Source organism: Somniosus microcephalus, chromosome 9 (genome assembly GCF_052327205.1).
Source record: "Somniosus microcephalus isolate GS21.2 chromosome 9, FLI_Smic_1.0, whole genome shotgun sequence".
Taxonomy (NCBI): domain Eukaryota; kingdom Metazoa; phylum Chordata; class Chondrichthyes; order Squaliformes; family Somniosidae; genus Somniosus; species Somniosus microcephalus.
This window is the reverse complement of record NC_140995.1, coordinates 243170351-243184358: the sequence shown is the minus strand read 5'-3', so window position 1 is coordinate 243184358 and position 14008 is coordinate 243170351. Positions and strand designations below refer to the sequence as shown.

At 45.5% G+C, this 14008-nt stretch overlaps 1 protein-coding gene across 1 annotated transcript in view; it reads right to left on the bottom strand.

Moving 5' to 3' along the window:
* enah (ENAH actin regulator) overlaps positions 1–14008 on the bottom strand; it is a 286829-nt gene that overhangs the window by 127822 nt on the left and 144999 nt on the right. Inside the window, exon 5 of the mRNA XM_085998252.1 lies at positions 5371–5651. Coding sequence (XP_085854378.1) covers positions 5371–5651 — 281 coding nt within the window. The remainder of the gene's footprint in view (positions 1–5370; positions 5652–14008) is intronic.

Here is a 14008-nt window from a genome sequence, read left to right as displayed (position 1 = left end):
AAAAAAAAAATAGCTAACATAGCAACAAAGTCAGCAGTGAAAGAAAACCATGTTTCAAAAAGCTGCAGTTTGCCTCATAAGACTGTCTTATTCAACAGAACCCATTTCAAAAATAGCATTAACAAAAGGTGCTAGACATAAAGTAAAATTAAAATCAATCTGTGTAAACGAGAATCAAAAGCTTCATCTCGCTAGGGTGGCCACTTGGCCGGTTCCAGACATTCGTGTTTCACAAGTTGCTGCCTAGCAATTGTGATCATTTAAACTGGATCGAAAAGGTCCAGTTTTCAATTGGTTTCTTTTTTTTTTTAAAAGTAACAAGAAGTTAGACCCGTCTCGACACACATGCACAGCATTTTTCCAAATGCTTGCTCCATTATATATTCTCCCGAATCGGACTGCAAGGGATAGAAATGAGAAATAGCAAGGGGAGGAAAACGTTAGTGGGTGTGATATATAGGCCTCCAAATAGTAATATGGAGGTGAGGGAAGGCATAAAAAGGGAAATTAGAGAAGCGTGCGATAAGAGCACAGCTGTCATCATGGGTGACTTTAATTTACATATTGATTGGACTACCCAAATTAGTAAAAATTCTGAGGAGGAGGAATTCCTGGAATGTTTTCGGGACGGTTATCTGGACCAATATGTCGAGGAGCCGACTCGAGATCAGGCCGTTTTAGACTGGGTATTGTGCAATGAGAAGGGACTTATCAGCAATCTTCTTGTACGAGGCCCCTTGGGTCAGAGCGATCATAATATGATCGAGCTCTCAGTCGAGATGGAGAGTGAGGAAATTGAATCAGAGACTAAGGTCCAGAACTTAAATAAAGGGAATTACGAGGGTATGAGACGGGAATTGGGTAAGATTGATTGGGTGGTGTTTCTGGGGGGATTGACAGTGGATAGACAATGGCAAGCATTCAAAGATAGAATGGAAGAATTCCAGAACATGTTTATACCGGTTTGGCATAAAAATAAACCTAAAAAGGTGACTCAACCGTGGATAACGAGGGAAATTAGGGACAGCATAAAATCAAAAAAAAGGGCATATCAACTGGCAAAAAAAAGCACCAGACCGGAAGATTGGGGGCAGTACAGGATACAGCAAAAGAGGACAAAGGGATTAATCAGGAAGGGGAAAATAGAATACGAAAGTAAACTTGCAGCAAACATAAAGACAGACTGCAAAAGCTTTTATCGGTATATCAGGAGGAAAAGACTGGTAAAATCCCAAGTCGGTCCCTTGCAGTCCGATTCGGGAGAATATATAATGGAGAATAAGGAAATGGCAGACCAATTAAACTCATACTTTGGTTCTGTATTCACAAAGGAGGACACAAATAACCTCCCAGGAATATCGACAAACATAGGGACTAATGAGAGGGAGGAGCTGACAGAAATTAGTATCTCTAGGGATATGGTGTTGGGTAAGTTGAGGGGACTGAAGGCCGACAAATCCCCGGGGCCTGATAAACTACATCCTAGGGTACTTAAGGAGGTGGCCCTGGAGATAGCAGATGCTCTAAGGATCATCTTCCGGAACTCCATTGACTCGGGAACAGTACCCGTGGATTGGAGGGTAGCTAATGTTACCCCAATATTTAAAAAGGGGGGTAGAGAGAAAGCAGGGAATTATAGACCAGTAAGCCTTACATCGGTTGTGGGCAAAATGCTAGAGTCCATTATTAAGGATAAAATAGCAGAGCACTTGACAAATGGGGAAAGGATCGGACAGAGTCAACATGGATTTACAAAGGGTAAATCGTGTTTGACTAATCTGCTGGAATTTTTTGAGGAAGTAACTGGTAAAATAGATGGGGGAGAGCCAGTGGATGTGGTGTACCTTGACTTCCAGAAAGCCTTCGATAAGGTTCCACACAAAAGATTATCATGCAAAATTAAGGCTCATGGGATTGGGGGCAAAGTATTAACGTGGATAGAGAACTGGCTGGCGGATAGAAAACAGAGAGTTGGAATAAACGGCTCGTTTTCGGAGTGGCAGGCAGTGACCAGCGGGGTGCCGCAAGGATCTGTCCTGGGACCCCAGCTGTTCACAATATATATAAATGATCTGGATCAGGGAATTGGATGCAATATTTCCAAATTCGCTGACGACACTAAACTAGGAGGAGGGGTGGGCTCTGATGAGGATGTCAGGAGGCTACAGTGCGATTTGGACAGGTTGGGGGAATGGGCGGATACGTGGCAGATGCACTATAATGTGGATAAATGCGAGGTTATCCACTTTGGGGGTAAAAACAGGAGGGTGGATTATTATCTAAATGGCAATAGATTGGGAGATGGGGAAGTGCAGAGGGACCTGGGTGTTCTTGTGCACCAGTCACTGAAGGAGAGCATGCAGGTGCAACAGGCGATTAAGAAGGCAAATGGTATGTTGGCCTTCATATCAAGGGGGTTCGAGTATAGGAATAGGGATACCTTACTACAGCTGTACAAGGTGCTGGTGAGACCGCATCTGGAGTATTGTGTACAGTTTTGGTCGCCCCATCTGCGGAAGGATGTTCTTGCCATGGAAAGAGTGCAGCGGCGATTCACCAGGCTGATACCTGGAATGGCGGGAATGACCTACGAGGAGAGATTGAATAGTTTGGGCTTGTACTCACTGGAGTTTAGAAGATTGAGAGGGGATCTCATCGAAACATATAAAATTATGGCAGGCCTGGACAGGCTGAATTCAGAGGGAATGTTTCCAATGGCAGGGGAGCACAGAACCAGGGGCCACAGTCTAAAAATAGCGGGCAAATCATTTAAAACAGAGATGAGGAAGAATTTCTTCACTCAAAGAGTGGTGAGCCTGTGGAATTCCCTGCCACAGAGGGCTGTGAAGGCTAATTCAATAAATATTTTCAAGAGAGAATTGGATATATTTCTGAAGGCTAAGGGGATTAAGGGTTACGGAGAAAAGGCGGGGACGGGGTACTGAACTGGTAAGATCAGCTATGATCTCAGACGAAGATCAGCCATGATCTCACTGAATGGCGGAGCAGGCTCGAAGGGCCGAATGGCCTACTCCTGTTCCTATCTCTATGTTTCTATGTTTCTGTTTTTGGCTGGTCAAAGAGGAGCCACCCGAGTTTTGATCGAATTTCACAATAGGCACTGAAGTACAAAAACGCGTCTATCACCAGCCTGACTGTGATGCAGCTTCGATCAGGGATTCTCTGAATAGATCAATTCCACTAATGACACAATGGGTCTTCACCATAGCTTTAGATAGGAAGACCACACTTAATCAGTTACTTTGAGCCTCCCTTTCCTTTAAAAAAAAAAGGGATGTGGTCCCTCCACGTTCAATTCTTGGCCTATGCCAACCAAGTCTCAGCCGAGAAAGCAGTGGTGAGCTTTCATGGACCTCAATGCACCGGACATTACTTTCCGGGGGGGGGGGGGGGGGGGGAGGGGGAAAGGGAGGAAATCAGCCAGGATTCCCTTTCCCGATCACTATCCAGTGATCCCTACTGGAAAGTGCATGTGTGCAGACATCAGGCGAGGACAGGATCAGACATTTGCTGCCTTCCTCCCGAGGCACAAACTTGCTGTGGTACAATCCCACAGACACCAGTAATCCTCCAGTAGCTCACCCAAAGCAGCCATTCATGCATAAGTGGAGGTACTGACCACCAGCATTATATCTGAGCCTATGTTCATATCAACATCCACACACTCAAGCACTTTCCAGCAGGGGTCACTGAGGAGTAATCAGGAGCAGGAGCACTAGCTGATTTTCCACTTCCACTCTCAGGGACACCAAGGTCAAACATAGTGTCCCTGCTTGGATCAGCTAACTCAGCATAGACTCGGGAGCTCTGTGGTTTAGTACCACACCAACCTGTGATTTTACCTACTTTATTATAACAAGCAAGAAAAAATTTGGATGAAGTGTTATAAACTAACTTTAGTCTTTAGAAATGCCGATTGACCAGAATTTTCAGTTTTTATTGCTTTTTAAATCCAAACACGCCCCATGACTCATTTGATCTTGATTGAACAAGTGATTTTTAACATGGTTTGCAGCATCTAATGTTGAGGTCAACAGTTTTTTTCATGTTTCAAGGTTACAAAGGAGGGGGGAATTTATGGCTAGTCGTGTGAGGCAAGCTGTAGCTAAATACACAGTTCAGAAGATAAATCAATATTAGCCAGATGTAATCATCATCCATTTAGTGAGAATGAATCAGCATCTATCTGTAAACAAAAAGCAAACTTTTAATGCAGCTACAGTATCCCCTCCAGGGCCCATTTCACAGGTGCTTAAACCCAACACCAGATACCATGGCTTCAAATTGTTCCTCAATTTTTACTGTTTTGAATTGCAAGCTCAAATAGGCTTATTGATGAACTTCCCAACCAGACATTTCTACATCTATAGCACACAGTCTCTCATTATATTTTCTGACAGGTTACGTTTCTATGAAAACCCTCCTCAATTTCTCTCTCTCGCATGCTCCCTGCACAAACCCCATTCCTTGAACCAGCTGCTAGGGTGTGTGGAGATGACACTGGGTCCTGAAACCATGGCTCTTAAGTTTTGTTCATTCACCCAGCCTGGCACTTCTTGTTACTGCATCAGGAGATAGCACCAAGAGCTGTTGGAAGTCAGGTATAGGAAAAGTTCATTAACTTTACCTCCACTGCCAAATAAAAATTTTTAAATTTGTATATGGGATGTGGGCGTCGCTGGCAAGGCCAGCATTTATTGCCCATGCCTAATTGCCCTCGAGAAGGTGGTGGTGAGCTGCCTTCTTGAACCACTGCAGTCCATGTGGTGAAGGTACTCCCAGAGTGTTGTTAGGGAGGGAGTTCCAGGATTTTGACCCAGCGACGGTGAAGGATCAGCGATATACTTCTAAGTCAGGATGCTGTGTGACTTGGAGAGGAGCTTGGAGGTGATGGTGTTCCCATGCTCCTGCTGCCCTTGTCCTTCTAGGTGGAAGAGGTTGGGGGTTTGAGAGGCGCTGCCGAAGAAGCCTCATGATCCTAAACACACAATTTCATTAAAGCATACGCAATTTGCTGCTCAAATGGCCAGGCAAAGTCTGTGGACAGCTGTCAGCATGATGAACGTCAAGCGCCGTTCCTTCACCGCTGACTGCAAAATCCAGGCCATTAGCTTAAATACAGACCAGTCCTAAACCAGCATGCAGACCAGTCCCAAACCTGCATAGCAAATCAAACATTAAGCTTTGCATCACCGCCCCAAATTAGAAAATCCTTTTTACAGGTTCATTCAGTTCAATCTTAAATGAAACAGGCTGAGAGCACATCAATGAAAAGGGATACTGTAGCTTCAAACCTGATCACTTTACCGTAACCTACACAGAACTAACATCTACCTGCTCATCACTTACCAGCAGACGACATCCTTCGTTCCATCTCCCACTCTAGCTGTTCTCTCTCAAGCTGTTCTTGTCGTTCCCTTTCTTGTCGTTCCAGTTCCAGATCTTCTCGTTCTTGCCTTTCTCGTTCCTGCCTTTCTTGCTCCATGCGTTCATGTTTTTCTCTCTCTTGCTTCTCACGTTCCACCTGTTCCTGTTCTAGCCTTTCTCGCTCCAATCTCTCGCGTTCCATCCGCTCACGCTCCAGGCGTTCCCTCTCCAGTTCCTTCTGTCTTTGCTGCTCTTGCAGTTGCCTGGAACACGCAAAACAGGATCACACATTGGATGTTATGTCAAGGAGGAGTTGCAAGCCACAAAGTTGTAACACAACTTTCAGTACTAAATGTATTATTTTCGCTGGTCATTTTGTCCTTTCTTTTAAAAAAAAAACAAGACATTCTCTCTCTTCACACCAAAATGACATACAACTTGCTCTTAAGTCTCCTGGTCTGACTACAATGCCTTCCTCCCCTACTACGAGCTTGGTACCCTTGCACACGACACAAATGAATCATGGCCCAATCAACCCTACGAAGTCCTCCTCACTAACATCTGGAGACTGGTGCCAAAATTGGGAGAGCTGTCCCATAGGCTAGTCAATCAACAGCCTGACAATCACTCACACAATCATGCCTATCTGCCAACACCCAGACTTCTCCATCACCATCCCTGGCTATGTCCTGTCCCACCAGTAGGACAGACCTACCAGAGGTGGGAGCACAGTGGTATATCGTCAGGGGGAATGGCCCTAGGAGTCCTCAACACTGACCCCTTGTAGTCGCATGGCTTCAGGTCAAACACAGGTCAGAAACCTCCTGCTGATTATCACCTACCGCCCTCACTCAGCTACTGAATCAGTACTCCTCAATATTCAACACAACTTGGAGGAAGTGCCAAGAGTGGCAAGGGCACCGAATGTACTCTGGGTGGAGAATATCAATGTCCATCATTAAAAGTGTATCGGTAGTACCATGACTGACCAAGCTAGCCAAGCCCTAAAAGACATAGCGGTCAGACCGGGCTTGCTGCAGGTGATGAGAGAACCAACACAAGGGAATAACCTACTTGACATTGTTCTCACCAGTTTGCCTGTCGCAGATGTGTCTGTCCATGACAGCAATGGTCGGAGCGACCAGTGCTAAGTGCGCGTGGAGATCAAGTCCCATCTTCACAGTGATGGCACCCTTCATTGTATCGTGTACTGTGCTAAGTGGGATTTATTAAGAACACCTCGAGCAACTCAAAACTCAGCATTCCATGAGGCACTGTGGGCCATCAGCAGCAACAGAATTGCATACGACCACAATCTGTAACCTCACACCCTGCAATATCCTTCACTCCTCCATCACCATCACACCAGGTGATCAACCCTGGGACAATGAGGATTGTAGAAGAGCATAAGAACATAAGAAATAGGAGGAGTAGGCGGCCATAGGGCCCCTCAAGCATGTTCAGTCATTTAATAAGATCACGGCTGATCGAACTCATCTCCACGTTCCCGCCCTATCCCCAGATTCCTCGATTCCCTTACCGTCTAAAAATCTATTAATCATGGTCTTGAATATACTCGATAACTGAACATCCATAGCCCTCTGCGGTAGAGAATTCCAAAGATTCACAGCTCTGAGTGAAGAAATTTCTCATCTCAGTTCTAAATGGCCGACCCTTTATCCTGAGACTATGACCCCTAATTCTAGACTCTACAACTAAGGGAAAACAGCCTCTCAGCATCTACCCAGTGGTCAAGCCCTCTAAGAATTTTATACATTCCAATGAGATCATCTCTCATTCTTCTGAACTCCAGAGAATATAGGCCTGGTCTACTCATTCTCTCCTCATTGGACAAGTCTCTCTTCCCAGGAATCAATCTAGTGAACCTTCAACCCCTCTAAGGCAAGTCTATCCTTCATTAGTTAAGGAGACTGAAAGGATTCGCAAATTTCATGTCTCCCCTGAAGATTTACTTCTGGCTTATTGGAGAAACCCTGGCTGGACTGAGTTTAAAATCCAGGGCTCAACAAGATGACTGCAGTCAACCTCATGGCCAAGGCCTGTAAAATTCAGGTTTGGGCTGACAAAGAAGGAATGTTCCAGAAATTAGAAGGCAGACAGGCCTTCTGCATTTATGTATGAGAAGCAAACAGTGGCATTCGGGCCTCTGATTAAAACCCATCAAGGCCATTTGCACAGATAATCAACGGGTATTAGCTGCATTCAGACCTTCGTTAGCTGACTTCAGCACTGTTTGGAAACGATCAACGGGGCATTAAAACTGGAATGGCCCCATCACAAGACCAGTTACACAAAGGAAAACACTTATGGGACGTTTAAAGACCGATTAACCTGCCATCCAGGTCGATGGGCCCAGGACGGTTTCCTTTGTATAGGCTTCAACACGTCCAGGTCAGACAAAGAAACAGGCTGATCTGGCGAGTGATAAGGGCTCCCAGAAAGGGGTATAAGTAGTCCCTCGGGAAGCCATATCTCTCTCTCGCCTGGACTCCGGTGCCCTGCCTTACCATCAAGAAGATAGACGACGAAGAGCCTGCCCAGGGAAACAGGATACAGACAGTTACCTTTGAATCACTGGGGTATCTCTGCTCTGGGCGGCGAAAACCCTAAAGACATCGGCAGGCAACAGGGCACGGAGCAGGCATTCTAACATCCGAGACTGGTGAGCATAAACTTTCTGGACCATCGCAAGACAACTTAGATAGGTGTAAAGGGTGGGAGTTAAGGGGATTGCTAAAATTGTCATTTTAGTCATTTTCCCTCGATGTGTCCGTTTCTCCTCCCCCGCTAAATGTAATTGTGTTACATACAATGTGATTTTCTCTGTATAGTGTTTATTTTTCTCTATTTTTAATAAACATTGGTTTTCTTTGCACCAAACCACTGGTCTCGTTTTGTTTATATCGCTGCTCGTAATAAGTCCGGTGGTCAGAACCAGAGGGGAAGCGATTCGAACCGCACAGGGCTGGAGCAGCTCAGATACGCCTGACTGGCCAGACACAAACCCCAAACCAAAACCCCCTACAAGACCAAAACTGTACACAGTACCCCCAAGTGTGGTCTCACCAAAACCCAATATAATTGCAGCAAGACTTCCTTACTCTTATATTCCAACCCCCTTGCAATAAAGGCAAACTATTATTTGCCTTCCTAATTGCATGTCAGGAGCAGCACCTGAAAATAAGGTGCCAACCTGGTCAAGTTATAATACAAGCATACATACCGAACAAGTAAAAGCAGCATGCTACAGACAGAGCTAGGCAATCCTACAAACAATGGATCAGGTCAAAGCTCTGCAGTCCTGCCACATCTAGTCCTGAATGGTGCTGGACAATTACGCAACTAACAGGAGGAGGAGACTCTATAAACATCCCCATTCTCGATGATGGGAGAGCCCAGCATGCGAGTGCAAAAGATGAGACTGAAGTGTTTGCAACCACCTTCAGTCTGAAGTGCCAAGTGGATGATCCTTCTCCTTCCGAGGTCCCCACCGTCACAGATTCCAGTCTTCAGCTATTTTGAATTACTCCACATATCACTAAATGGCTGAGTACACCGGACTCAGCAAAAACTACAGATCCCGACAACATCCCAGCTGTAGCACTAAAGACCTGTGCTTCAGAACTAGCTGTGCCTCTAGCTAAGCTGTTCCAGTACAATTACAGCACTGGCATCTACCCGACAACGTAGAAAATTGCCCAGGTATGTCCAATCCACCAAAAGCAGGATGAATCCAATCGAGCCAATTACTGCCCCATCAGCCTACTCCCAATCAGTAAAGTGATGGAATTAGCCATCATGTAGCACTTACTCACCAATAACCTGCTCACTGATGCCAAGTTTGGGTTCCACCAGAGCTACTCTGCTCCAGGCCTCATTAAGTCTTGGTCCAAACATGGACATAAGAGCTGAATACCAGTGGTGAAGTGAGTGTGACTGCCCTTGACATCAAGGCAGCATTCGACCGAGTGTGGCATCAAGGAGCTCTAATAAAACTAGTCAATGGGGATCAGGGGCAAAACTCTTCACTGACTGGAGTCATACCTGGCACAAAGGAAGATGGTTGTAGTAGTTGGAAGTCAATCATCTCCGCCTCAGGACATCGCTGCAGCAATTGCTCAGGGCAGCATTCTAGGCCCAACTATCTTCATCAAAGGAGCATATGCATGTGCTGACATTGGGCAAGGAGAGGACTTTGTGATGTGCCCCAGTCAAATAGTTTATCAGAACCCACCTCCCATGAACAATTATTTGCGTAAAGTACTGGAATGCAGTCTGCTGCAGTAAGACTTTCCACCTTCAGGGGAGATGAAGACATAAAAGAGGCACACACACTCAGACTTCCCTGTACAAAGAATTGCATCAAAAGCCATCTGCACAAATTCTCCAGTCTGTACTGCAGCACCACAAGGGGACACTGCAAACCACATGTTTGGGAAAACACCTTTGATCACACAACAAAGTATATTTCTATATCACACATTTGTATTTCGCACATTATCGAAATTTCAGCATTGCACAATGTATACAGAGATGCCAACACAGCATTTTATAAGGTGATAGATACCAAGTTCAAGCCGAGCTTGGATCAAAAGGGGGCAATCGCATGATAGAAGCGATTCTTAAGAATGTCTTCATAAGCTGAGGGAAGAGAGTTCCAAAGGTGGGCCAAGGCAGCCGGCTGCCAAATTAAATATAAAACCAAAAAAGTACCGAAACATATCAAGTTTTTATTAAATGATGGCGTTAATGCTCAATATCCTAGGGATACATTTTTTTTTGAATTTTGACATAATGTAGCAGGATTTTATTTAAAAGGGCATCGTAAGCTGCTCCACATAGCTGTGGTAAAATTTGCTATCCCAAGAGAATTTTTCCAAGTTTTCCTGTGCTCCTTCCAACCATCAAGTTCCCATCTGCTGAGTAATGCTAAATCCTGCAGCACCCTCTGGTTTTCATGCTGCTCAACGTACAATGTCACGTAGGGTCACGATATTTATACTGTACTCCCATTTACAGATTGATTCAAATAGTTTTACATTCCAAAACTATATCACTTAAAAGTCATTTAACTATTGGAAGAGAGAAATAGAGAACACGAGAGATAGAGGGGGACGTAAAACAGAGACAGGCAGAAAGCATGAAAACAGAGTGTACAAGCATAACCCACGACAGAATGTGCAGTGTGCGCTCACAGCAAACCGATAGACGAGATAGTTAGATACAAAGAGAGAAAAGACAAAGAGAAAAAGGAAAATGAGAGCAAAACCAGGGGGTGTCGATGGAGAGGGGGAGAGAGAGAGAGCCAGGGCAGGGGGGGGGGGGGGGGGGGGGGAGAGGAGGGAGGGAGGGTGGAGGAGAGGCAGGGGGAGGGAAGAGGCAGGGGAGGGGGAGAGGAGGAGGGAGCGGGGGGGGGGGGGGGAAGAGGCAGGGGGAGGGGGGGGGGGGAAGAGGCAGGGGGAGGGAGGGGGGAAGAGGCAGGGGAGGGGGAAGAGGAGGAGGGAGTGAGTCTGGGCAGAAAGAGACGGGGGGGGGGGGGGGGGGAAGAGCTGGGGCAGGTAATATCATCAAACTACTGTAATCAGCTACCTCCGATAGCCAGAACACTGGGGATCAGTGTAGTGTATGTGCCTTTAAGAGCCCCAGGTGTGCTGTAATGCCGGTAATTGCCACTCGGGCTATATAAGCCTGTATATTGTGTATATCCGTCAGAACCCACCCCCCCCCCCTCCTCCTCCAGACTTTGCTTAGTAAATACCTATGAACCAACTCCTGTCCTCAGTGTCTTTATCAACACACGGACACTACAGTGGCGACGAAGTGGAAACGGACTTACCTGCAATTCGGCAGCACCTCAAGGACATCGATTCCTCGGGCGTCCAGAAGACTCAAGGAAGTGAGAGAAGCTGTGGTTTCACCAGCTGGCCAAGCTGGTGGCAGGTACTGCGCTAATCCTTCCTGGGCGTCAGGCTGGGGCTCCAGCGACTGGCTCTACAGCTGAGACAGGCAGTGAAATCGGAGGCAAGCAATAACGGACTGGGAGGGAGCACTCGGAAGACGGCCAGCGCGGTAAGCAGGTCAGCGTTCAGACCTGGAGAGAAACTCCGGCGGGAACGAGTCTCCAACAGTAAATTTAAAAAAAAACGGAAACCGCAGTAAACAGCGTTGTCATCGGCAGCAGCGGCGGGAAAGCGCGAGAAGCGCCATATCTTTGCTGCAGAAAAGAAAAAAAAGCACGGGAAGCGCCATATCTTTTCTGAAATGTCTAACTCTGGCAATATTGATGCTTTTGATAGTGAAATAGAGGATTGGACCACATACGTGGAAAGAGTAGAGGTATATTGCAATGCAAATGGAATAGAAGATGAAAAAAAAGCTTCAGTACTTCTGAACTTAATGGGCGCAAAGGCATACGGGCCGTTACGAAATGTAATCACTCCAGCCAAACCAAAGGACAAGAATTATAAAGAAATTGTTGATACCCTGCAGGAGCACTTAAACCCAACACCGCTGCTGATAGCGGAACGATTCAAGTTCTTCAAGAGAAATCAACACAAAAATGAAAGTAACACTGATTACCTAACCGAATTAAGAAAGCTATCAAAGTACTGCCAATTCGGGGCAGGACTATCAGATTATCTTCGAGACAAATTCGTCTGCGGTCTCTTAAGTGAAGGAACACAAAAAAGGCTGCTTTCTGAAAAAGATTCAACATTGGACAAAGCTTTCAGTATGGCTGTATCATACGAAGCAGCAGCAAGAGGAGCTGCAGAGATACAACAAAAGACACAGGACTTCGGCACCCATGAAATGACACAGGGTTTCAAAAGATGTTATCGCTGCGGCAGATCCACCCATAACCAGAGGGACTGCTGGTTCAAGGACAAAGCATGCAGGCAATGTGGAAAGATTGGACACATTGCATGGGTATGCCGATCTGGACAAAATAAATCTACAGACAGAAAAAAAAAAATCAATAAAGAAAAGTACAGGAAGGTACAAATGATGACGGACGGTAGCTCCGAAGACCAGAAGAGCGATAGCGACTTCGAAAACAAGAGACTAAGCTGTCTCAAATTACATAATGTACTTGCCAAAGATGATTACCAAACCATTTGGGTTACCCTCACGATAGCAGGGTCCCCAGTTAAAATGGAGCTAGATACAGGATCAGCTCTAACCGTAATAAATCGACGGGATTACGAGAGGCTATTTTCGCATATACCTCTAAAAGACACATCCATTATCTTAAAAACATATACGGGGCAGAAAGTATACTCCAAAGGAAAAATAAGGGTGCCTGTTGTATACAACGGCAAAGAAATACAAAAGTTGTATTTATGCATTCTACAAGATGGTGGTCCACTGTTGTTGGGACGTGAATGGATCAGAAAGATACGTTTAGACTGGCACTCCATTCAGGCACTGACGGTGACGAGTAAGAAAAAAAAAAATGATGACATCATACCTGAACAATTAAAAGACATCTTGGCCAACGCCAAAGAAGTGTTTCAAGAGAAACTAGGAACCTTGAAAGGCATCACCGCCTCAATAAAAGTGGAAGATGCAGCAATTCCCAAATTTAAGGCAAGACCGGTGCCATACGCAATACGTCCAGCAGTCGAGGCAGAGCTGGAGAATTTGGAAAAAGCAGGCGTATTATCCAAAATAGATTGGAGCGAGTGGGCAACACCCATCGTCCCAGTCATGAAAAAAGCATTGAATAAAGATAAATCTGAAGGAGAGAAAAATTCACATCTGTGGAGACCTCAAGGTGACTGTAAACCCGGTCCTTCACACGGTACAGTATCCTCTTCCGAGGATAGAAGATATTTTCGCCTCACTATCCGGAGGGAAACGTTTCACCAAAATTGACTTGGCACAGGCATATCTACAGATGGAGGTTGAGGAGGCCTCTAAAAAGTATCTCACGATAAACACACACAAAGGCCTGTACTAGTACAATCGACTGGTTTTCGGAGTAGCATCAGTTCCAGCTATCTGGCAAAGAGCTTTGGAGCAAGTCCTCCAAGGGATTCCGGGGACTCAATGCTACCTAGACGACATCCTTGTAACAGGAGAAAATGACAACGAGCACCTTGCCAATTTGGAGCAGGTGCTCACGAGGCTGAGAGAACGGGGCCTACGAGCAAATTGCCCTAAGTGCGAATTTTTCCAAAATCAGATATCATATTGTGGCCACATAATTAATAATGAAGGGTTGCATAAGTCACCTGAAAAAATTGAAGCGGTCATAAAAGCCCCAGCACCTGAAAATGTTTCACAATTAAGGTCGTTCCTGGGATTAATAAATTACTATCCTAAATTTTTACCGAACTTATCAACTCTTCTACACCCTCTTAATGAACTGCTACAAACAGGAGTAATTTGGAAATGGAGCGAAGACTGTAAACGTGCCTTCCATAAATGCAAAGACTTAATCACATCCGAAGAAGTTTTGGCTCATTACAACCCATCACTGCCAATCAGACTGGCATGCGATGCATCCCCTTACGGCATAGGAGCAGTATTATCCCATAAATTCCCTGATGGCTCAGAACGGCCGATAGCTTTTGCGTCACGCTCATTAAACTCAGCT